Below are 26333 nucleotides of genomic sequence, written 5' to 3' on the forward strand. Positions count from 1 at the left end.
ACATCACGCATGTAGCACTTCATTCTTCGTAACTGCAAATATGTTAAGTTTGTAAAAGCATCCATTTCAATTATTTGCCACATGAATCTTGAAATGCTAAACTTTATTTTATCCTGTTTTTTTTTGCTTTTGTTTGTGTGGTGGGTTTTCTCAGCAACAAACCTCAGTACTCTTCTTCTACAAATTATAACTTTATTTCATGGGAATAGGTGAGCTCAAATCATTTAAAATGACATTTTATTAGAAATTCTCGGTATACCATGTAGCGAACACTGGACATATTTTTCTCACCACCATTGCTGACACCCATTATGCGGTCATCCCCTTAACAAGTGAAACCAAGTGAAGAATGTAGCCCTGATTTATTATTTTTTTTTAACAGTTACAAAAAGTTGCACGAATGGGAAAGATGGTGTTATATCAGAAAGACAAGTTAGCATCATTCACTTCCAGACTTTAAACAAGTTGCTCTGTTTGGAGAGACAAACATCCTGCATTGTGAGGAAGAAACAAACCCAAATGAAACAAAAACAACAAAAGAGACAGCATAATATTTTAAAATGGAGTGCAATGGTTCTACATAAAGCAATACAATATCAGCGCTGCACAGTCAAACAGAATGTCTTAAAATCATTTCTGAAATGTTTCTTCTGAAACATAGACAAAGCAATGAAAAGAGGATATATATTTACCACTGAAGCATAACAATGTGAGATATGAGCTTAAAAATACAAAATGTACTTGGAATGAATAGTGCTACCCTTTTTCCTAACTAGGCATAAAAATATTTTCATTTCCTTCTTTGTTTTCCAAACTATTAGGTGAGCGTAGTCAATCATTTCATGTTACCGTTTATAACTTTAATGCACATGAAAAAAATATCTACTGCAATAGAAATAGTTGCTTCATTAACTTTTTTTTGCTACATTTGCAAATGTAAACAGCGAGGCAGAGCCAGAAGTGGCCCAAATGCATGATGGAATATCTTTGTTGCATACGTACACTGTAGAAAATAATTATTCAATATGTCAGGCACCATTATTTGAAATGTAATACATTAATATTTACTAGAAAAATAGTTTCTTTTTCTATTTGTTCTCCCAACTTCTTTAATGAAATAGGCTAATCTGACAGTGCCTCCAGTAGCTTGCAATGTCTTCTACATTCCCACTGTACAGTCTATATTTTGAAAGAAACAAGCAAATGCGAATTGTGGAAAATGGATCTACTTAAATTCTCATAGAACAGCACCATTAACCAGATTTGAATGATGCCGGTGTGCAGCCCTATTTCCCTGAGCATATATGCCGAGGAGATTTCCCTTCATAAATTGTAAAAAGCTTTACATTTTAAAATACAAAGGCAACATATTCCTAAGAAGTATGTTTCACAGAAATTGGCTAGATCTACGTGTAAAAGGTGAAAGGAGTGCAAATGACAACCATTAGACGATGGTAAAGAAACCTTTAACAACACCACATCTCAACATTTGAAAAAAATATGTATCAGAAGATGTATCGGGCTCCTTTTCATCAAGGATTTTCTGCCAAAGGCACAAAAGATTTAAATCTTTGTAATTGTTGCAAGACTAGTCAAAATAATCATGCATCATTTTCCAGTCTTAGATCGGGTATGTTGCTCGGCATGAGGCATAATTGTTCGGCTTGCAGTCAATGGAGGAAGAATGGTTGGACCTCCAAGCACACACCTCTGCAATCATGCAAACATTCAATCAAAATGCATAAAAGGTTTAAGATTTTCATCATATGTAGTGCTTTATCCTTCATCAAATTCTGAAATGGCTTTCAATCCAGATGCAGGTGTGGCCATTATCTAATGAACAAGACTGGTATGGTAAATCCCTCACACACAACTTCCCTATCCTTCATTGGGAAAGCAGGCATGCGACTAACCAATCATGCACACTATCTTGGAAATAAACCAGTTACTATTGACCAATACCAGCTGGTAATTTTTTCCATCTACCCCAGTTGCCAAAAAGGGCAGATTAAGATGCAAAGATTTGAAATGCTCATGTCTTAGTCCTTTGGCATTGGTATGTGACAATGGCATTTTAAAAGTAGGGTTGTATATATGCCATGTTTTCCTCGACAGAATAAGCACTACATCAGATAAGGCCATGGTTCATGGGCAGTTAATATGGCAGATTATCTTGAGTGAGAATACGTGGCTATTTGTAAGTTTAACACTTACATGAAAGAGAATATTTGGCCAACAAAACAGAGCAGACATTAAATATTGTTTAAGGGTTTCCTTCAGAAATGATGATGAATCCAAAAAGAGCTAGTACTAGTTCTTCCACACTGTTAGATACATTTGCATGTCTGTGACCATATTGGGGTTTCATGTTCTGCCTTGTTTCCAGTGTAGCAAAATATGGTATCGTATTACTATAACACAAACAAGTTCCAATTCAGTGTCCAGATTTAGCTGCCAATATTGCACAGGGGAGGTCAATTTGTTCACAACATGTATGTTATTGATGTACATGTGACTTGATTGTATGCCGTCTTTTGTTGCACATTATTGAGTACCAACTTCATTTCAGTGATAATTGCGTGTGAATGTTCTATGTCCAGTGCTTTGACGAAAGCGGTATATAAATATAAAACCATAATCTTTATCAACATTTTCACTGATCATTGTCGAGGCAATGTAAATTCATATTCCTGTCTCTATACAAGTGAGTGTAGATCAATTCTGTGTGGACTTAAGGAAGAGGAACCAGGACAGGAACCAATGTCAATATGACAGCAGGGGTGCTTCCTCATAGGTTCCTGAGCATACATGTTGTAAACAAAAACAAGGTAATTTACTTAGTGCATGAATACCATCTAAAACTGGAAACTAACCCGAGGGGGTTGTTTGTGTTTGGGTAAAACAGGGTTCTGCAACCTTTGAATCTACAGATCTTCTGGACTAAAATGCTCATCAAACCTAGATGGTTTAGTCAATGGTGTGGTATCATGGGAGCGGCAGTCCAAAACATCTGCAGAGTCACAGGTTGCAGATCCCTGCTCTAACATATCCTTCACAATTTACATGCACTTGTCCCATGACGGCATGCCATGGAAATGTCTATATGATTGTATCATAAAATACGCTATATGGAACTTGGATCTTTCATGAAATATTCCATTAAGAATAAATCATCCTTTTACCCTTACACAATATTTTATTCCTGCGTATGTGAATAGTATGTTTCCCATAATTATCTACTTCTGACTGGTGTATCCACGGCATTCACAATGCATCACTGTGAACAACATATTTTAGACCTGCGTGTAATTATACAACTGTGGGATATCTTAAGTGAACAGGTAGACCTTGACATATAAAACAAGACAGAAATCATTGCCTTTTTTAATTAGGGCACATCCCACATTATCAACACATTAAAATGTGTGTTTTGTGACTTTTTGAAATGCATCCACTCTGTGTGCAGAAAATTTGGCACAAAATATTAAATCTGAATGACATTTAGAATACCTGAACCTGTTATCAAACTTATCAAACATATATAATTCTGATATATTACAGTTGCAAATGTTTTCCAATCCTTCGGTGTGGAAACATATCCCCTGTTAAGAAGACAGATGAGGAACAGACATCCCACATTAGCCAAGCTACACTCCATGCTCTGCTCTGCAGGCTTTTGTAAGACATTTCAAGCTACTGAACTTCCATCAAGAACATCTATTTCTACTTAATTGTGCTAAGTGCTAAAATGTTACTCGTGCGTCTTTCCATTTTTGTCCGCTTGTGCAATGTTCCTATGTAGGCCTCTCTGGATGTGAGTTGTGAAGTCATACTTGTCCGTGCAAAGATGTTGGCATATGCTGCACTGGAAAGGTCCACTGTCACCATGGCAACTCATATGCAAAGCATACATCACTTCATCCAGAAAGACTATGCCACAGTGCGCACATTTGGTTGACAGTTCATCTTGAGTACTTTTATCAACTTTTTCTACTTTTAGAGCATTCAACGAACTGTCTTCCTTGGTATTTGGAGGGGTCTTTGACTTCTCCTTGGAGCCCCCATTTGCAGTTGTCCCAGGTCTGGAATGCTTCATAGCCAAATCAAGAGGAATGTCATTGTCCGTTGTGACAGATGAATAATGAGGAGGCATATTAAACGTGGGATAAGGCACATAGTTTTGGCAGGGATTTGGTAGGCCTGGCACATGACTCAAGTAGTGTGGATTGGCAGGGACTGACAGCTTATATTTGCTCCAGAATCTTAACCAATCAGATTCGCTCTGAAACTCATTGTGTACAAATGGTAGTCCAAACAGTGGATACTGATATTTTTCAATTGGGCTGCCTGGTGGCGAATAGTTTGCATGCTTGGCAGGTCGCATGTATTTTTCTATTGGACTGCCCCTCTCTGAGCTTCCTTTGCCATCAGATATAGATGAACTATTTCCTGGGTCAGCACTGTTTTCCTGAGGACTTTTAATCTGAATGTGCAAAGGCTGCATCCTCTTATGAATATCCAGAGTTTGGTTGACCAGTATAGACTGTGGAGTAGAATGGCTTTTAGTCAGTGATACTTGGGCTTCAAATTTGCTCAGGTTAGGCTGCTGGATTTCCCGCTGGTGACCCTCAGATGAGTGCTCTTCTGACCTTCTCTCTAGTGGGCTGCCATTGACTTGCTCTTCACCACTTCCCCTGTGCTGCTTGCTCAGCTGCTCAGTTTGCAGGGCCTCAGGATTAAGGCGCTTCCTTGTTCGTCTCCTAATTATTTGCTCACCATTATTCTGTTTAATGATGTTCAAAGGCCTTGGAGTCTAAACAGAATAAAAACATTACAATTAGTGAACAGTACAGAGCCACATGTGTCAAATTCAATATTTCAAATGAATCCATATTTCAAAATGAAAGTTACTTAAAATCATCATCAACATTTTTAGGCAGTGGAAGAGTAACCCTTGAGTATCCTCATTAGCTAGTGAGTATAATACTTTGAATAACTAAAACGTTTATATTGCCACAAAAGGTGTACAAATACATAGGGCATTCTTAGTACTGGTGTAAAAAGAAAGCATACGCAGATGCAATAATGTATGGGACTGGGGCAAGAGAACGTAAGGCTGAGATGGAGACCCATATAGGCAGAACCTGTATGTCAAGAATAGACATAGATCAATGGTTCTGGAGATCCATTTTTTCAGTTAATTCCATCTTTATATTTTAATTTTAAGAAGTCATTGTTTTAAACAGAAATTATAAATGCCATATTTCAATGTCTCCTTTTTTATTTTCCAAATATCACTCATCCAAAACACAGCAAAGTGTGCTGATGTGATAAAGGTATGGTTGTTCCAGATAAATGCATGTGTTTTGCTTAGAAGGAAATATTAAAGAAAGTAACATATATCTATGACACAAATCTGGAAAACATAACTAATTAGAAAACTAGAAACCGGGCACTTCACTGCACTCCCATCTCCCATAGGGGCATGCATACTCGGTTGTGAAGTCAAATGCACACGTCTGAGAAAGTTTTAACCTCATCTATTGCATGGCTTGTTCCTCAGAGGGGAGAGATCTATTAATGTTTTTTTTTATTTTATCTAGTTTACTGATCTCCTTTGAGGGCCCTCCCTATCTGCTTATGACGCCTGCCGGAGCATATTAACATAAGTAGAAGTGCCGCTAGGCGAACAGCTTTACCATCAGAGCTGTGGAGAAAGAGCTGCAGAAAAACTGACCTTGAGATACAGTATTCTATAGCACATAGTTCCACATCTTCTACATGAAAATGTATAGTTGTGTGCATTGTAGAACCATTTGAAAAAAATGTAACAGAAGCATGTAGTGTCCTGGGGCACCATTCCTCCCATGTGCAGGGAACGTCCTTGTTTGTGTTTTCATGGCAGAAGGCAAAGACGTTAGCATAGACATATATAGCGTTATCAATTGGGCATCACTAATCTGTAGCCCTATGTCTTCCTAATGTTGCACGGCCATCATGTGCAGTTTCTGATCTTTGTTATTTCTTAAAGGAATACGGTGTGATGTACCTACTAGGTTTCATTCTCCGAATTTCATCCAGTCACTTTTCTAGTAATGGCAATCATTTCCAAAAATACCCAATAACAGATTAAATGTGTACGCAAATGCTACTTGTCCATGGTTGGCAGAGACAAAGTCTCATTCTTGCTCCCTTTTGTGCTTCTGTTCTTCCACCCACCATTTCAGCTCATTCATTAGAAACGTTTACAGGAATTTCAACTTAAAAATGTTGTGGATAGACTGGTTCATCCCATCTTCAAAGAACTTCTGCTCAAACTAATCTTATTGTGGTCTCTTCCCAGTTCATCAAACATTGGACATTTATGATCAATTTTTATGAAATGCAGTGGAGAGAATTCCCCTGAAACATAATCATTATAAAGTTAATGCTGTACGCAATCGTCATTTCATCATTTCAACAATTCCATGCTGAACAAAAAAAGGATTTTCTTCAGGCTCCAGCAATTGTATTTTTGGACCAGTACATTCCTCCATGAATGTTGTAAATTGTACGAAAGTCTGAGATGGGGGACTAACATACTATCATAAACAATACTGTCAAGTTGAACTAAAAGGCCATTCTTGCATCAAGTTCATATTCTGGCCCTTTCGTTTGTCATTATGATGCAGGAGTGGACGGAAATACACCTGCTCACTGAATACATAAAAGACTTTCTACCAGTGTATGTCTATGCACCAATTGCTGATAATGAGAGATTTGTATAGACAACACTGTTGAATCCAACTCGTGTTACAGAATGTCCGACTGCTGTTTGGAGTTTATAACCTACTGCAACATACACTGTTGCAAAGGCTCGAAAAAGGGACTGCAATTTTTCAAAGAACATCCTTTTTATAAAGTTAACCTCTGTAACAGGCTGTTAAAGACAGGCAGGGAGTGCATTTGTTGTCATTCCGTCATCACTCACAATACAACCAATACTATCTCTTGGATATTAAATTATCTGGTCCTAATATCTCACATTCATTGATTGAATCTTTATCAATCTCAAGTGCAGAAGGCATCTCACTGGAGTTAAGTAATACGAAAGTGAGACAGATGAATGACTGTTTCTCATTCATGAAAGCACAGCTACAGCCCAAAAGGCTAGCAGCACCAACCATCACGGTGGAATGCCATCTGCTGTTTGAAGTGAATTATAAGACAACCAGATTTTTCATATATGTGCAGAGGTGAAAGAAAGGTTTGCAGAAGGTCCAGAGGATGTGCATTCCAATGTTTCCTCTGTGCAACCAAGAACAGAACATTTCTATTTTCTGATGTCTGTCGCTCGCTCTCCTTGTTCTCAATTTTATTTTCTCTCATTTGCGAACCTTGATGCTGAACTCTGCAATGCTCTTCCTTTCTGTACATTCTGCTTGCACTCTTTCACATTTTGGGGCGTCTATGTTTGTCCTAAATCACCATAAGGAGTCATTATAGGCTTCTAATGGTAAATGAATATTATATTATTGTTATTGTAAACCTTTTTGTGCAGTGCTTTGGAGAAAGGGCAAAATACATCAAAAAGAAATTCAAAAAAAGTTCATATGCCAAACATTTTAATTGGTTTTTATCTGGTTCATTTGACTGCATAGCAGATGTTTTTTTGCCCTTGTCACTATAATTTTTGTACCCCTACAAGATGTTTGCAGTTGTTTTTTTGCCAAGGCATTTTCAGTTGACAGTTCAGATTATGGGCAACCATATTTCTACGTCTGGGATGTGCAATCTTTTGGTCATATTGTCTCTGGCTGAGGTAGGGTTATGTGCTGTGGAGAAGGAATCTGTAAAATGGCTTGACAGACTCCACTTTGCGAATCCCAGGACAAAGGATGTTGTTTGAGGATATGTTGTGCTGTTGGCAGCTGCTACCAGAATGTACAATAGGAACAAACACTCAACAAGGAACACAACTGCCAAAAAACATAATTCCATCAACTTGGGACAACATGCCTTACAGGAGCATCGCATCCAGTATCACGGTCAACAGAAAACCCGAAACCCGTCCAAAAAGGAAATCTCACCAAGAAGAGCATAAGGAACAAAAAAACAACTACAAACAAACCTGCAGGAATATTCAAATGGGAATTACCAAACCATGTTTTGACCACAACACCACTCAAGCAGAGCCCATTGAAACTAAACAAATCAACCAATAATCTTTGAAACATGACCTACAACCAGAGCAAATGTAAGTACCTGAATCATCTCTAAAAACGTTATCTATTACCTAGATCAATGAGAAAGTTTAAAGCAGGTGAAAACTACATTTGCTCCCAAACAAGACACAAAGAACACAACCCCCTAAAAACCTCACGTTTCTGCCAACCTCACTCACCAGATGGCCACCAAAACTTAGCAACAAAAACAGTTTAAAAAAACTCACCACACCAAAATAATCACAATTCAACACCTCTCGAATCAACTTGCAAACCGGACCATAACACCCTGATCTTCCCAGGCAATGTGGGTGATACTTGACAGAGGTTATGATCACAATTTTGCATCTTTAACCTGTTCAATATAAATGTCATGTGAACGGATTCCCATCACATGCATCTTGGAGGTCATATCCAAGAACTTGTTTTGCAAATGTTTATTAGTTGTAATGGTTGTGGAGGGCAGTTTGAGGCAGTTAAAATGCAAAAGGTAACTGTGGGGAGGACTGTGTGCATGTTTACTATATGTGGGCGCGATAGGTGAGGGGTGCTTCTGGGGGGCCCAGCTGGGCTGACTGGGGTTTATGTCAGGGGTTGAGCTGGATGAGGAAGGGGAGGATCATATTCAGTGGGGGATGTGGAATGTTCAGGGCTTGAACTCCCCAGTGAAGAGGAAGTCGTTTCTCAGAAAACAGAGAGAAATGTCCCTGTCCATAATGTTCCTTCAGGAAACCCACTTGCTCCAGCAGGCTGAAAAGCGGCTGTGGGCTAGAGCCTACCAGAGACAATTAGTTGCTTCTGGGGGAGGGGCGGCCAAGATACGGGGTGTGGCATTTCTGTCCCAATGAACAGGGTTAAGATTTTGTGGGACCCCCAAGGGAGATATGTATGTGCCAAAGGCATCATGTGGGAGCACATGTTCACCCTACTATCACTATATGCTCCAAATGTAGGACAGGATGGCTTTCTGGGGTACTTTCTATTGTAAATAATAGCCTTTATGGAGGGTCAAGTTATGATTGAGAGAGACAATACATTAGTGCCTAACCCTCTGCTGGATAAATCCTTACTTGGATCAAAATTAGATTTTAAATATGGGATTTTTTTTTTCTCGCTGTTGCGAGAATTGGGGTTGGTGGATGAATGAATGATGTTTCACTGGGAAGACAGGGATTTCTCCTTCAACTCACATATTCATAGAGGTTTCTCCAGACTAGATCTAATATTGATCCATAGTGCTCTATTCCCTTGTGTGAAGGGAGAGGAACTAGGCACACGAATGCTCTCAGATCATGCACCTGTGTCTCACACCCTGGCAATTGAAGGCAGACCAGAGCCGATTCGGCATGCTATGTAGGGAGATAGGTGAGGTTATTAAAAATTACTTTGGGGAGAAAAGTGACTTGGGCACCTCACAGGGAATCATCTGAGATGCAATGAAGGCAGTGGTGCAATGGGAATTAATTAGCAAGGCCGCAGCCAACACTAGGGAGAGACAGCTGGTCCGGAATAGACTAGAGGGTGAGGTTAGGTCTGCCGAACTAGATCATAAAAGGGGGGGTGTCACACGCTTTGCTGCATAAGCTAAGAATAGTGCACACAAATCTGGAAGAAGATCGGCCCAGGTAATGTTAACAACCAAACAGTACTATTACACAAATAGGAATAAGGTTAATCGTCTTCTGGTAGCCAAACTGAGAAAAATTCAAAAACGGAATACTGTTTTGGTTCTGCGTGACGACCAGAGGATATTGAGGAGGGCAGAAGCTGATAAATTGGAGATCTTTTGGACACATTTCAAAGCAGTGTTTTCAGGGGGGTTCCTGCTCGGGGGATCTTTGAGGGAGGCGTGCAACTCTCTGGAGGGACCCTTTGTACCTAAAAAAGTGGAATGGGTTATTGAATCCCTGGAAAATAAAGCTCTATCTATCTATCTATCTATCTATCTATCTATCTATCTATCTATCTATCTATCTATCTATCTATCTATCTATCTATCTATCTATCTATCATTTTCTTATATTGCGCCACACTCCCAAAGGCCTCAGGGCGCTCACATGACAGACAACAGGGAACAGAAACAAGAGGAAGCAGAAAGGGGGCTCTGTAAAGTTAAGAGAATGATTATGTGATTAGATTAATCTATCCCCCTATCACAGAGGAGTGTTTTTAACTGCTTCTTAAACCGAGTCATTGAGTCACATGCTCGGAGCTCAAATGGAAGTAAGTTCCAGATGGTAGGTACCCAGGCATTAAAACCTGCACAGGCAAATTTTTAGGGAGACACGAGGCTGGACTAGCGTCATATTGTTAGAGCAGAGAGTGCGTCTGACAGGGGTTCTATCGACTCTCGAAGAAAGATATAAAGGTGCTTGGCCTAAGAGACATTTGAATACAATAATAGAGCCCTTGAATTGTAGTCACTGCTTGACAGGAAGCCAATGTAGCTTCCTATGAGAAGCTGAAATCTTAGAATGATGACTAAGCCCGCATAAGGCACAGACAGCTCCATTCTGTGACACCTGTAGTTTTCTGATATTGGATTTTGAAGTGCCTCCCAGGGGGCTGTTACAATAGTCCAGTTTAGAAATTACAATGGCTGCAGCAATCATTGGTCGATTATCCTCATATAGATAACAGTGAATCTGCCATAAAAGACTAACAAGGTAAGAGCAGGAGGATTTAAGGTAGGAGACATGCTTCTTAAAGGTAAGATGAGAGTCAAAATAGACTCCTAGAGTGTTAACTGTCTCAGACACTACAATGGCAATGCCGTTAAATTCAAAGCTCATATAACGAGTGTCAAGGTTTTTTAGTTCATGCTGAGTGCTGATGATAAGCTACTCTGTTAGGAGTCATTCAAGGTCAGAGAGTTTGAGGCCATCCATATCTGTATGGCCCTAAATACTTCATTCACTTTACCTTTAACTTTAACTTTAAACACTTGTATAGCGCGGCCATGGGCCCTTAGGCATTAGGGCGCTGACAAAAACAAAAAGCAAGACAAAGATCTTAGGATAGAACCAAGGAAAGATCCAAGAATCACGTCTTTATTATAGACCCAGATAGTTTAAACATAATCTGGTTGTCATCTGCATAATTTGAAAAATAAACCCTGAGGCAAACAAGACGATCACATAGAGGTTTAACGTGAATGTTAAACAATAGTTGCGACAGACATGAACTCTGTGGAACTCCACATGTTAAAAGTGTTCTTGAAGACTTGGCACTACCCTTCACTAAATTAGCTGTCCTAGGCCCAAGAAAGTATCTTAACCAGTTTGCAGCCTGGGTGGTACATTTTCCTATGATTAGAGGTACATGTCCGCAGGTTCACGTCCGCAGCAGTATTCTGGACCTCAAGTATCTCAACCAGTTTGCAGCCTGGGTAGTACATTTACCTATGATTATAGGTACACATCCGCAGGTACATGTCCGCAGTATTCTTGACAGAAAGGCTTTTACATCCATAATTAATGTTGCGCCTGGATAACAATATAACGGTGAGATGTCTAATAAACAAAGGGAGAGAGATGACCTCCCCGAGAGAATTTCACCCCACTTCCTGCTACACCATACAATTAAGGTAGGATTGCTAAATACCAGATCCATGTGCAAACATGCACTCAGCATACACGAGCTGATCACAGAGAAAGAAATTGATCTACTTTGTATTACTGAAACGTGGCTCTAAGACCTAATAGGACCCACCTGTGACATTGCTGTACCAGAGGGATACACAGTGTATAATACTAACAGGGATGGTAGCCAGGGTGGGCAAGTGGCTATTGTAGTGAGGGAGTCGTTGAAACTATTCAAAACAAATTTCAGTTGTCACGGATGTAAAACCCTACAGCTCAAATTCATGTTTACACCTAACAACTGCATCAACATAATAGTCATTTATAGACCTCCATCGTTAGTCTCAGACTTTTCAAATGAGCTTAGCTCACAACTCATAAACTTAAAATCACCTAATTCATCCACATTGTTAGTAGGAGACTTTAACCACTGGAGAGGTAATAAGGTGGATAAAGAAGCCATCTCTCTCGAGAAGACCTTAACAAATCTTGATTATGTTGTTATTAACAACGAACCCACAACCCCACAAGGCAACCTGGACTGGGCCTTAACGCACAACCTGCAGACTCAGAGGGTCGTCACAGAACCATGTATATGGAGTGATCACTATCTGATGTCTTTTGAGGTACAGGTCACAGCATCATAATCCTCATATAAAAGTACAGAGTAGAAATTAAAAAAATGTAGGACCAGAACAACTCAAACCCTGTATCACAAGAATCCTGAAATCATTCCAAGAGCAAGACAGTTGTGAAATAATGCTGGACAAATACCTTGCACAGATTCAGAATCTGGTGGAACAGGAAGCTCCCATGAAAACTAAAATCGCAAGGAAAAATAGTAATCACCAGAAGTGGTTCAGAGAAGAACTAAACAAACAGAAAGTAGAAAAAAGAGCGCTAGAAAGAAAATGGCACCAACATCGCTCCAAAGAAAATAAAGACAACTGGAGTCAAGCCAATAAAGAATATAGGGAAAGCATTAGAGAAGCTAAGGCTAATCATTACAATATAGAAATAGCAGCACCATCAAATGCTACAAGCAACATATTTGAAATATTAAAAAGCATAGAAAAACCTAAAGTCCTTACTCCGCCCTTTTCACCATCTAAGGAAGTCTGCGATATAGTCCAAAATGCCATTGCAGCAAAAACGCAAAAGGCAAAAGACAATATAGGTAAAGCCAGAGAACAATCAGCAGAAGTCATGCCAGAGAAATACTGTTTTAATCAGGGAGTCACTGATTCCTTTAATTTCACATCAGTCTCGGAAGCAGAACTGCTGGTGGTACTAAACAAAATGAAACCAACATCATGTGCCGAAAATATACTTCCTTCAAAAATTATACTAGAAAATAAGGACATATTCGCACCTGCTTTGGTTAAAATAATTAACGCATCTTTTAAAGAAGGTTCAGTACCGAAGAAAATTAAAAAAGTCACAATTACGCCGGTGGTTAAAAAGGTTGGTCTTGACCCAAAGGACCCAGGTAATTTACGTCCCATTACTAATGCTAACTTTGTCCTTAAAATACTGGACAAAATAGCTACGATCCAATTACAGAAACATATAGAGGAGCAAGTAGTACTCCATCAACAACAATCTTACTTCAGGGACGTCCATAGTACGGAAACAGTCATGCTATTCCTGCAAAGCCATATGCTTGAGTTAGTGGACTGAGGCATAACTGGGATGTTGATGCTGTTGGGCCTTAGCGCAGCCTTCGACCTGGTAGATCACCAGCTCCTAGTAAAAGCACTAAAAGAAATAGTGGGATGCTCCCCGATTGCCTTGGATTGGCTCATATCCATTCTTTCGGAGCGTCGAGCCAGAGTACACTGGGGAAAATGTTTTCCGAGGCTATCTCAATTATTTTCGGTGTACAGCAGGGAGCTAGCCTATCTCCATTGTTGTTCAACATATATATGAGAAGTCTCGGTGGTCTGTTGGAGGACGTCGGCGTCTTTTTCACAAATTACGCAGACGATACGCAACTGGTATTAGAACTAGAGGACGATCACACAAGAGATGCAAAAATAGTGAAAATCTACCACATAATAGACCAGTGGATGCAGCAAAACTGGATGTGCCTAAATAACACAAAGACAGAGCTCTTGATCTTTGGAACTAGTGCAGCCAGAGCCAAACTGCGAGAGGAGTATACTTTCTTCTATATCAAAGAGGCCAAAATCCAAGTCTCGTGTAAGGTTAAGACCCTGGGGATGATGGTAGATGCCCAGGTGAGCTCAGAGGCTCAGGTCAACTATTTACACAAAAACAATTCATACTGTACACGCCTCATTAAAGCCATTAGACCCTATCTGAACTAAGGGAATTCTGCAACTGTAGCGAGAGCAATAGTACTATCTAGACTAGACTATGGAAATGCATTGTTGTTGGGAGCAACAAAAAAAGACATTGGCAGATGTCAAGACATGGAAAATGACGCGGTTCATCTAGTGAAGAAACTAAAAACTAGAGAGCACACAACAGAGGCAAGGAAATCTTTGCATTGGCTAAGAGATGACGACATAGTGAACTTCAAGTCAATGACAATCATTCACAGGTGTATTTTCGGAGAGTCCCCGCTATACTTCAAGAAACAATTTACTAGATATAGCCCCTCAAGACAACTACGCTCAGCGGATAAAGGACTGCTAAACGTGCCAAGATACAAGCAAAATGCAGGCATGGGCAGATCCTTCACTGTTTGTGCGGCGCAACAGTGGACCAAACTACCATCTAAATTACAGTTAGGAAAGAACTATCAAACGTTTAGGAAGAGCTTGAAGACTTGCCTCTTCAAGTAAACATTAATGCTTAGAAAAATAAGAACCCGGTGAGACAGGCTTTAATTCCAAATGTGACCATTACATGTGTTTGTTATCAGCGCCCCGATGCCTGCGGGCTGCCAGAGCTTCATAAGCACCCATAACATAACGTAACATAAAACATAATGTCTCTTTTCTAGGAGAGCAAGATCGACCAAGTAAAAGGCAGAAGAAAGTTCCAATAGAAGAATTAGGGCTGCATTGCTTTCCGCAATCATTTCCGTAATGTTTGATTTTAAATCTAAAAGAGCAGTCAATGTCCCGTGGTTGATGAGGAAACCAGATTGTTTGTTCGGTAGAACAATGTTCTGTTCCACAAATTCTGGTATTGCGTGCAAGCTATTTTATCAATTATTTTTAATAGAAATGGTACATTTGTGATTGGTCTGTAGTTTCCAGCTACTGAAGGATGCAGATTCTCCTTTTTTATTAGATGGGTTATCCACGCTTCTATAATATTTCCTGGTATGTAAGCCTCTTGAAAGGAGCGGTTTACAAATCTAATGACCCAGGGACAAGCGTGATAGCAAAGTCCTTAAAGAACATTGCAGGGAAATTGTCTCCCTTGCAGGGTTTCAGTTTTTGTATGACCTCCAAAACCTCCTCTTCCGATACTATTTAGAAAGAAAACAAGACAGTGTCAGGGGTTGTAACATCACATGCCAATGCAAGAGTGACTTTGGCTGGCTGCAACAATTTGACTTGATCCAGTATACATTTTTGATGTTTTATTATTTTTGGAGTAAAACTGTTGTGTATACATTGGCACCAGTCATTGTTGTGGGATGTATTGACCCACTCCGCTGTGCCATGCGGCATCACTCTGCTACTTATGGCGCAAGAAACTGCAATAATGGCGGCAAAACTCTTTTGCACACCAAAAACCTACAAAAACCACATTCTGCAACACAACAAAACGATGGATGCACAACCTGCCACCCATGGTGTGTGTGTTGTGGGATAGAGCACACACTACAGAAAATGTGCCAGTGGGCTCCATGACCAGTGCAGAGAGAGAAGCAGCACAAATGAAACTCCAAAATGTGCCTATAAATGACATTTGCTTTGTTGCTAAAAACTCCAAAATGCCTATAACACAACACTTCTTAATATTCAAAATCTTGCTTGGTGCTCAAATTCATGTAATCTTATGAAGCATGACGAATATATAAAGTCCTAAAGTGTAAAGAGTAAAACATTTCTTCATAAAAACTGGATTGTCTGTAAACTTACAGCCCCTGTCAAAATCTGTGTGCAGTACCCTGGGCTACCTGTGAATGACAGCTGTCAGATGAGCTCCTGAGGAAACTTCAAAATATTTAAACTAAAAGTCTGCCGGATTAGCAAACATAAAAGAATTGTTGCTAAAAGGAATACAGGTCTTAGTTGTGTTTTTGATCCCACAGATTTAAAGCTAAGAAAGTAATGTATTTCTGTGATTTGATGTGACAAGTTTGGTTTCTGCTGGATTTTTAATTAAGAATAAATTAGCCTGGCTGAGCTGCATCCCTTTGGAAGTGGAAAAACAGGTTTCTTCCAAGGGGAGGGGGAAATCCTCTCAGCAGAAACTCACTGTTAGATGATAATTATGGGTTAGGCCAGACTCTTGTCTACAGAAAGAGAATGAACAATAGCAGAGCCTTCAGCCCAGGAAACAGTGGTGTGAAATGGGTCGTAAACTGCTCCTGGAAGGAACTCCCAAGGGAGGGGGCTGCTCCTGGACTGCAAGGAGAGCCAAAGGGGCAGGACCATCTGCTGTTAAGCATGAACAATGAACAATCTTCAAAGACTCATAACTTGTGATTCAAAATGGTGAAAAATATAAAAAGGACAGATCCTGGCTGTACATTTTAAGAGGCGGTAGAACTGTGTAACACATTCTGGACAGGAATGGCAATATATGTGAACTGTGTTAATGCTAAAATTATGAAACTTTACACACACATCCCTATGGTAAACACACACATTTGTGGAAAGTTGCAGAAATATTGGACAATGTGTTCATGGCGAACAGGACAATAATCTATAGAATGGTGAAACAAGATCCCACAGCTGCAGGATTTTGAGGAACAGCTACTACATAAAATATGGAATCTTTGTGTGTGATTTGTGTAGAGGTGACCAATGTAGAAATATGTGTTTAGGATAAAATCCGATTTTGAGACCAGTGGCTAAAGGGAGGTTTCTAAGGACTGTAAAGCAAACCATAAAATGTGACATCATCCGGCCTTGATCCAATCATTCAGATGCGAGGAAGAGATGAGGTTTTGATCCAATCCCAGCTCACAGGGGCAAGCTTAGTCAAGCCGGCCCATATACCCATTTTGTGATGTCAATTGAAAGGATAAATAGAGACAGCTGACAACACATAGGGACTCACTGATTCACTCACTGTCCTCATTCTGACGAAGCTCTCTGATCCAGCATTCTACATCCAGCTTTAACATCTTCCAGATCCAGATGCCAAGACTCTTGCAGGCAGTAGAGAACTATTGACTTTCTGCAAGGCCTACATTTTCAAACTTATTCTCTCAACCCAGTGAAGCGCTGTGGTGTGGGAAGGCCTTTTGAACCAGTATCCTGAAACTCTCGGGCTTGCTACCACAAGGCTTGCATGAGGAACTCGCTATCCAGCTGATTGAAATACCCACAAACAAGAAGGACAGATCCTGTGCAAATTCAGTGACCGACCTAGCTGATCAAGTCCCACGCCTGATGTGCTGTCCTTCCTTGACAGATCCAATCCATGACCAGAACTGACGGTCCAATTTAATAACTTATTCTGTGAGTATTAATAGGAAGAACAGTGACCCATAACATATCTGCATTGTATGATCCCAATCTCAAACCCATACCATCTTTAATTCAGAACCATAGTATTGTTAGAACTATCTTTGCACTGACTATTTTCTCATCTGTGTTATTAAACCCCAACTTCTTATTGATTTGATTAAGAAAAGTAAATCCCAGGAAGAAGTAGAGTATCCACAATAGGTGGGTTACGCTGATCACGTGACTGTAAGATCCATCTGTAGCATTCGCTTTTTCATAGTCATAATCTAGTGTAATCAAACCCATCTATCATCTTCCAAAGTGCATTTCTGTTTTCCATTCTCATGCTTATTTTGTAAACACGTCTTTTACTAAAACCTCTATAACTCCCTCAGTTTTTATGATAAAAGCGAAATTGCAACTCCTACTTGTACCTAACATCCTTAGCTATCCATAGAATCCAAAACAGTGCGATTGGCCTGTTATAGCAAAAATCGTGCAAAGGAAAAGTTTGCCGCAAATTGAAATTCTGGAAGGTTTTAACACGTGTGAATTAGCTTTAAACTGCTTCCCACTTGGACTTTGAGATTTGAAATATTTTCTTTTGACTAAATCTTTGTTTGTGATTGTATGCAACTGTTCAAAGTGGCTCCCATAGGAATTTATGATTTTGACCACATTTGGTGTTTTTGCTCAGTCAATTCCAAAGACAATGGGCCCCATTACGAGTCCGGCGGTAACCGAGGCGGTAAAACTGCCTGGTTACCGCCGGACTCGTATTACCATTCCGCCTCCGTGATTCCTGTAATTACCGGGGCATTACAACCCCGGTTACCCGGGAATCACGGAGGCAGAATGGTGTCAATCCCCATTCCCATTGAGTCCTACAGGACTCAATGGGAATGGGGATCATGGAAACACCGGCAGCATCTCGTAATGCTGCCGGTGTTTGCTCGTCTGCCTGCAGGCGGGCGGTGTTAAACCCGCCAGGTCAGACCTGGCGGGAACATCACCTCCCGCCTGCAGGAGTTGTGATTGCCCGGTATGGAAACAACGGTGGCAGCGGGTTTACCGCCACCGTTGTTTCCATACCGGGTGATTTGTAATGAGGCCCAATTTCAAAGTCATCCTGACAGCTGAAAAGTCAATTCCGTTTTTCACTTGTGTTTGAAGGGGGAAGGTGGGAGTGATATTCTGTTTGATTTGTGCTATTCCTGAACACCTGCTCTCTCTTCACATCTAATTAATTGCCTATTGGGTGGTTGAGGGGTGTTGCAGGGGGAACCTCTAACCATAGTTCTATCTGTTCCAAACCAACACAAAATAATTATTTTCTGTGCTGTATTTGTTCTTGTGCTAATGACCTGATTCATAGTGCATTAAACATGTTATTCAGTGTTTTGTCACCCCATTGGTGATTGTTGTTTACCTATTAAAATATATTGTGATTAAATTCTGAATACCTAAATAAATATTTACCTTTGCAAACTAGCATGATTCCTGGTTCAGTGTAAATAAGGGTTTCATTTGCATACTACATGCTGGGTGTGACTTGGGTGTGTGCCGGATTGAAATCACTTACATTGTCTACAACAGTGGATGACTCAGCACCATTCCCTGTAAGTTCATGTAAAATTGTAAAAAGTTATTTTGACTTGGATTTAGCTTTATATATTCTTTCATTCTGATTTTCTGTTTCGCTTTAAAGATGTCCTCCTTAAAGGTCCCAGCTGCAGTTTTATATTTTGCCGCAGTGTCATCTGACGGTTGCTTCCGCCAGTTGTAGTCCGCCTTGCATTTCACCACTCTAGCATACAGAACTTCTGAGGTAAATCACTGGTTAAAACTAACCACTTTGTACTGTTTAACTGGTCTTAAAGGAGCTAAAGGAGCTAAATAATCAAATACTTTGTTAAATACTGCTCTGAAAGTAGAGGTAAAATCATCAATGGAAAGGCTCTAACTACTTTCAATGGCTTCTTTGGAGACAATTTAAGGGGAACCTCAAAGTGAAGAAAAAATGATCAGACCAAATACATTGTCCGACTGATGTAACCTGCAGTGCTTGGTTTGGGGCCAGGTCAGTTCACGGCTCCCTTTTATAAAAGCGTTTGTGCTCTCTTGGTCCTCCACCTGACAGCCCTCTTTAACTTGTTTTGAGGACGGGTAGGACCACCAATATCATGGGGACCTTTACTGCTATCCTGCTCCCCAACCCGGGGAAAGACCCAACGTTATGTGACTCATACAGCCCCATAACTATCACCAATATTGACTCCAAGCTGTTCTCTAAGATTTTGACACGCCGCCTGATGGAGGATCTCCCCTGTGCAATAGATAGCGACAAAACTGGGTTCATCATTACTGGGCACAGCACTCACAACAACGTGAGGCGTATTCTGAATTTAATTGAGGTGGGCTTGGCAATAGGAGTAGATGTAGGGTTAGTGGCATTGGACACCCATAAGACGTTTTACAGGGTTACTGGGGGTACATTTGATGGATCCTGGAAGCATTTGTCTTTGGTCCTTGGTTCATCACATTGGTGTTGTCCAATTACCAGGAGCCATCAACCTCTTTCAGATTAACATGTGATACTCTCCTAACCTAGCCATAACCAGGGGTACCAGACAGGGATGCCCTTTGTCCCTGTTGGTGTTCACATTAACAATGGAGCTGCGTGCACGTCACATTAGAAATATTGCAGGAGTGAAGGGTAGAGGGGTGGGACGGATAGAATACAAACTCCCACTATATGCAGATAACTCGTGCACATTCTTGAATGTTTTGCTGCAGAAATTAGCTGAAAGGTCTCAGACTTTAGAGTTAATTATAAGAAATCTCATGGGCTGGATGTATCAGTGTGATCACCTATAGGCGGGGTCAGTTGGAAGCATTGTCTCTGACACAATGGAACCAGGTAGCCATCCCGTATCTGGGTGTGCAGATCCCATGTAGAGCGATGATCTGATGACCTAGTGAGATGGGGGCAGGAAATCTCCTGGTTCTGTAAGAATGTTGTGTTTAAAATTAACCTGGTGCCGAGGCTGCTATATTATTGCCTGCCATTACTGCTAAGATACCAGATTCAGGGTTGCGCACACTACAGGGAAAGATTCTCATATGTATTTGGAGGAATAAATGGGTGCAGATTTACAAGAGAGTGTTGTTGGGGTCATTGAGGGTGGGGTGTTTTGAAGTTCCCGGTATGTTTTGATACAACTTGGCTGTGCAGGTCTTGCATGCAGTGCCCTGGAGCAATAACCACACAATACCCAACTAGAAAACGATTGAGCAGGCCCACTCGCAATGGCGCTAGCTCGGCTTACCTATGTAGACATGGGTAGGCCAGTGTGGGTAGTTGGGTTCTCATTGCTAACAGCAACTAGAAATACACTTTACTACATGGGTAGGGAGCTTCGCAGATGGGGAACAGCGCAAGAAATGGGACCACTCACACCCATCTGGAATAACCCAGGTTTTCGGCCAGGATGTGAAAAGGGGAGTTTTGTGGCATAGAGCAATGGGGAGCTGGAGAGCCTACAGCAATTATATAGGGATTGGCACCCGGTAACCTTCAATGAGTGTAAGGAGGTGTTCTCAGTAAATTAGGTTTTGCACCCTCCCACTAAATGGGAGGCTACCAGGCAACTGAATCTGCTGGAACTATCTATTCAGGGGGGATACCTAGGGGACGAATGTCTCAATTATACAAGTTATATAATACAGGGGAACCTATAATGCGCTTACCTTACATGCGTTAATTGGAGGAAGATCTGGGCGTTGCCATAGAAGAAGAAGCTTGGCTGTGCATTTGGGCTCGGATGCACAAATCATCTAAATGCACAACATACAGGGAGCGTTCATACAAATGATGCTACAGATGGTACCTTACACATGATAGATTGCATCATATGTCAGTGGTGTACTCTGCTAATTGCTGGCATGGGGGTATTGAAGAGGGGTCTCTCTTTCACATGGTATGGACGTGCGGGAAAGCAAAAAATAATTGTAACGTGGTGTTAGCTAAAACTAAAGAGATTACGGATAAATTGTTCTCTATGGACCCGCGGTGGTGTTACTGGGTGTTACAGGGGATGGGGTGTTCCCTTTATCGGGACCTATGGCCAACCTAATAGGGCACTTTCTCCTAACAGTCAAGCTGACCCTTTGCTCGAAATTGGAAGCACACAGAAGGCAATAGCTAAGGTGTGGTGGGTAAAAATATGGCTATATATATAGAGAAAGACAAAGCTAGAGTGTAGATGCTGGGGGTGCAGAGAACAATTTATCACATAGGGGACCAATCACAATTAAAATATAATTTTAATGATGAGTCAAAGAAGTTAAAACAACCAATTAAATAAAGTGGTCCATAATACAAAACATACAATATTCCAAACATCAAAGCAAAAACTAAAACAGGAATTACGTAACAGACTAGTTCGGCTAGTTATAAAACCAAAGTGTTGAGAGAGCACAAGTGGGTACCTATTAAACAGATTATATAGTACCCTACTTTCGTAAGCATCAATGTGTCGTAAGTTTGAATCTCTGGTTAAAATACAGAGAGGTATCTCGACATGTTTCTGTTCCTAAAACAAGTGTGGAACATTCATCAGGAGGAAATTATTAACGTAACCCAGTTACAGTTGACATATAGCACATAACAGTGAGCACTCCCTAGCACCTGCGGGAATAAAACAGAAAAAACAAATAGTTAGCTCTTGAGTAGCAAGATACTATGAGAGGTTCATAAAGTATGAACGTAGCGTACATCTGGGGGAAACAAATACCTCAAATGACGCCTGTGGGTGCTCGCTACTTGGAATAGTAGGAGGAGGAAGACCCCGTGGTCAATCCTGCAAGAGATAAAAAATTACCTTATAAGCATAATAAGTTGCTTCCAGGAAAACAAAAATTGTGTTACACACACAACAACCGAAAAGGAGACCAAATTGCAGAAGTCAAGTAATGAGTAGTGAGTAGTGGATGTCACCAGGATACTTCAGAGGTACGAAGGTTAGCGGAGGTGGATCTCCGAACAGAAAAAGGGGGTAGGATCGTTTCATCATAGGTAAGATAGAAAACCGCTATGCTAGAAGTGTAGATAAATAAAGGCTCCACAATGTTACAACTACTAAGGGGGCCATGCATCGCTCCGAAAGGTAGAGGGTAAGGTGGTAGACAGTAATGTCCCGAACCCGAAGATGACACCCACGGAAGTGTTACTATGGGGTATAGAAAAAACCCATACTTGTATACCTTGGGAAAACTCGTAAATGCTACAGTTCAGCGGGAATCCTTCGATCGACCCTAAAAGAGCAAGGACACATCCCAGCGGACCTAGGGTAAATATACGCTCGTTGCCCATCTCTTACAAACTTATTCAAGGGTGCTTAGGGAATAAGCACAAAAAGTTCAAAAATTCAAATCGCTTACCCTCCACCTAATCACCGCCAGAGGATAAGTGCTCTGTACTCAAAGGGAATGACTCCCCGAATAGCTCAGGAGGCTAGTCACCAAAGCTAGCAGGTAGTCATGGTTACCTGGTAGTCCTACCTCTATGTTTATTGAAAAAGCCCAGAGCCTGGAAAAACAAAGATCACGGTGGCGGCCATCTTAAGAAGAAAAGTATGTGCCTACAAGTCACTGGACCTTACGTAAACGGAGGTGGGGAGAGAGTAGCAGAAGATCAACATGGGAATGTGCACGACCTATACAGGTTAGGGAGGCAAATGTACAAACATCATAGTGATTGAACAAGAAAAAAGCATAAATGGTGCTAAATATTCTGCCAATCAATCGATTCATTGAGACCAATCACATCACTGTGCAGCATATATATCATTTTTTGCTCCATCTTCAGCAGTTTCTTTTCTCGTGCTAAAAAATTAGTTCCTTTGAGGGCTATTAGAACAGTCCATTTAAAGTCCTCATGATTATGCTTGAGCAAGTTGAAGTGTTTCACCATGGGAGCATTTTCAGTCTTATTCTTCAAACAGCTTCGATGTTCCATGATTCTGGTTTTGACTTTGCGAGTGGTCTTGCCCACATAGTGTAGTCCACATATGCAAGTGATCATGTACACCACAAACTCAGTATTACAATTTGTCAAATTCTTTTGCGTCCAGAGTTTTGAAAGGCCAACATCAATTGTTTTCGTTTTGGAAGTCAATTTACAGACACCGCATGAGCCGCAGGGGTAATGCCCGGTGGTATCGGGAAGGCCCCATAAAGTGGTAAGTCTGGGTTCCGAAATGTAACCACATTTAAGTTTGCTATTACTGACTCTGTTGCCAATAGTGGTGCTTCTTTTATATGCAAAGATAGGTCGTGGCATACCTAGAGAAGTAGTTTCAAAGATTTTCCAATTTTTCTTGATGATGTTGGTGATTTTAAAACTCTGGTCTGTAAAGGTGTTAACACAGACAATACGATCATCTTTGGGTTTAGCCGGTTTTGGTTCAAGCAATGCTTCGCGATTGTTATTAAAAGCCCTTTTTGCAGATTTTTTCACCAATTTTTTGGGGTAGCCTCTTTGTCTGAGTTTTTTACTGAGACATGCAGCCTCGGTCTCATATGTTTCTTTGTCCGAACTATTCCTTTTTAGGCGTAAAAATTGGCCAAATGGAAGGTTATCACGTAAATGTTTTATGTGATGGCTCGAATAGTCTAATAAGGAATTCTTATCAGTCGGTTTGTGGTATGGTTTGATTTTGAGAACCCCATTAGATGAATAGATGGTGAGATCTAGAAAATTGGTGGAAACATTGCTCGAAGTCATGGTGAACTGGAGATGTGGATTCAAACTATTGAGCCAGGTGAAAAAATGGTTGGCCTCATCAGCAGTACCTTTCCAAAGTACCAAAATGTCGTCGATATAACGACTCCATTTAACAATGTTGGTATTGAAAGGGTTTGAATTATTGTAAATATGGGAATTCTCAAAAGTCTCAACATAAAGATTGGCTACACTAGGAGCCATAGTCGCCCCCATTGCTGTTCCCTCGATTTGTTGGTAGAATTTACCATTAAACTCAAAATAGTTGCGTTTGAGTGCAAGTTCAACACACCAAAGGATAAACGATGTTGGCACGGGGTCCTTATCTGTGCGAGATAGAAGTGTTTCTTCAATAACATCCAAAGTGGCTTGTTGCGGGATATTCGTGTAGAGTGAGACAATATCCAGGCCCAATAGCAACTGTGTGGTAGGATCGAAATCATGGTTTTCATAGCTATTGATGACATCTCTGGAGTCTTTCAGATAGGATTGCATAGCTTGAACATATCCTTTCAAATAATGATCAGCAAAAGTGGAGAGGGGTTCGAGGACCGAGTCAATCCCTGCCACAATCGGCCTGCCAGGAGGGTTGATAAGAGTTTTGTGCACCTTAGGTAGGGTGTAAAACGTAGGGATTTTAGGTTTTTTGTTTACTAGGAAGTCTGCTTCCTGTTTTGAAATCCATTCTCGATCTTTAGCCTTAGAGACTTTGTCAGAGATAAGTATAAATAGTTCTGGGGTAGGGTCCTGTGTAAGAACACAATAATAGTGATTATTACCAAGTTGCCTTTCGCATTCTTTAATATAATCGCTACGATTAAGGATCACAATCCCCCCGCCTTTGTCAGCCTTCTTGATGATAATGAGTGGATTTTTAGATAGAGAATCTAGGGCCTTGTGTTCCGCCTTAGAGAGGTTTTGGAAGGATCTCTGGTGTTTATTCTCGAGGGCGGTGACTTCCGCCATCACTTTCTTTTCAAAAACCAAAGATTCTGGAGAAAAACTCTGCGGAGGTGGGTAAAATGTGGAAGGGTTGCGTAGACCCGTGCAGTTGGGGGGTCCTTCATAGACGTTCTCTGTTTCGAGAGAGAAGAATTCTTTGAGATGAATTTTCCTCATCAATTGTTTGAATTCTATACGGAATTCGAAAGGGTCATGTTGTTTGGTCATGACGTATCCAAGTCCCTTATTAAGGACTTGTTGTTCCGTTTCTGTAAGTATGTAGTCAGAGAGGTTAATCAGAAGCGACTCCCGCTTCGGGTTTGTTTCGGTCCGTCGTCCCATGTGTTTCTGTTCTGGGCCTGGTATAAAAAACGGCCCTGATTGTTCCTCCTTCCTCTGCTGTTCTGCCGTCTTGTGAACTGGCCTCTGCCCCTTTTGTTGGTTGTCTTATTCTCCGAGGAAGTTCCTTCTCCCGCATCATCGGGGTCACTGCTGTCATTACTTGTGCTGTATGAGGTGTTACGGAACCTCACTCGTCTGTTGCGTTGGGTGGGACCACTAGTTTGTAAGGTTTTATTGACATAGTCGTCTTTTACATACGGGAAAGCTTTCTCATGTGCAAAACGTGCTAGGTCTTTTTTCATACGTTGGATGCGTTCCCTAGTATTAGTTGTTTTGAATTCTTTAAGATCTTTCTCAATCTCTTCTAGTTGTTTTTTAAAATGTTCAAGTGGTAGATGTTTCTGTATATTTTCTTCGATTTTGAGTAGTTCGATTTCTATCTTAGTAGATGTTTCTTTTGCGGTATCGATAATCAGAATTAACCAATCGCGACCACAGCGATTCGCTATATAACTCCATTGCACTCGAAACTTTTCATTGTCAAGGAACAATCTTGGTTCATTCATGACAGTAAGTCCTTGGGGTAATGCTTTATTCTTGAGATATTCAAGCATGATCGCTCCGTGAAGTTCCGTCCGTGTGAGCCTTTTTCTTAGCTGTATCAGTTCGTTCCATTCATCTTTTTCTTGTGTGTTATCCCTGATGGCATCCTGATCAAGAATAGAGATAGCTTTCATAAGGGCTGCTGCGTAGTCCTCACTATAAGCTAAGGTTCTATCTTCTGCCATTATGGAGGTAAAAGTAGGGGGATCCGGGTCTCAAAGACTGCTGTGTGTGGGCACAAAATACCACCCACTTGTAAAGGTTTCCTGTGACC

General features: G+C 40.8%; 1 protein-coding gene across 3 annotated transcripts in view; it reads right to left on the minus strand.

Moving 5' to 3' along the window:
* Positions 1 to 343: 343 nt before the first annotated feature.
* TRPS1 (transcriptional repressor GATA binding 1) overlaps positions 344 to 26333 on the minus strand; it is an 832359-nt gene continuing 806369 nt past the window's right edge. For all 3 annotated transcript variants that reach the window (XM_069621533.1, XM_069621534.1, XM_069621532.1), the window contains exon 6: positions 344 to 4813. In XM_069621533.1, the coding sequence (XP_069477634.1) occupies positions 3752 to 4813 (1062 nt within the window). In that variant the 3' untranslated portion in view covers positions 344 to 3751. The remainder of the gene's footprint in view (positions 4814 to 26333) is intronic.

Source organism: Ambystoma mexicanum, chromosome 5q, assembly GCF_040938575.1.
Source record: "Ambystoma mexicanum isolate Mex_15411 chromosome 5q, UKY_AmexF1_1, whole genome shotgun sequence".
NCBI lineage: Eukaryota > Metazoa > Chordata > Amphibia > Caudata > Ambystomatidae > Ambystoma > Ambystoma mexicanum.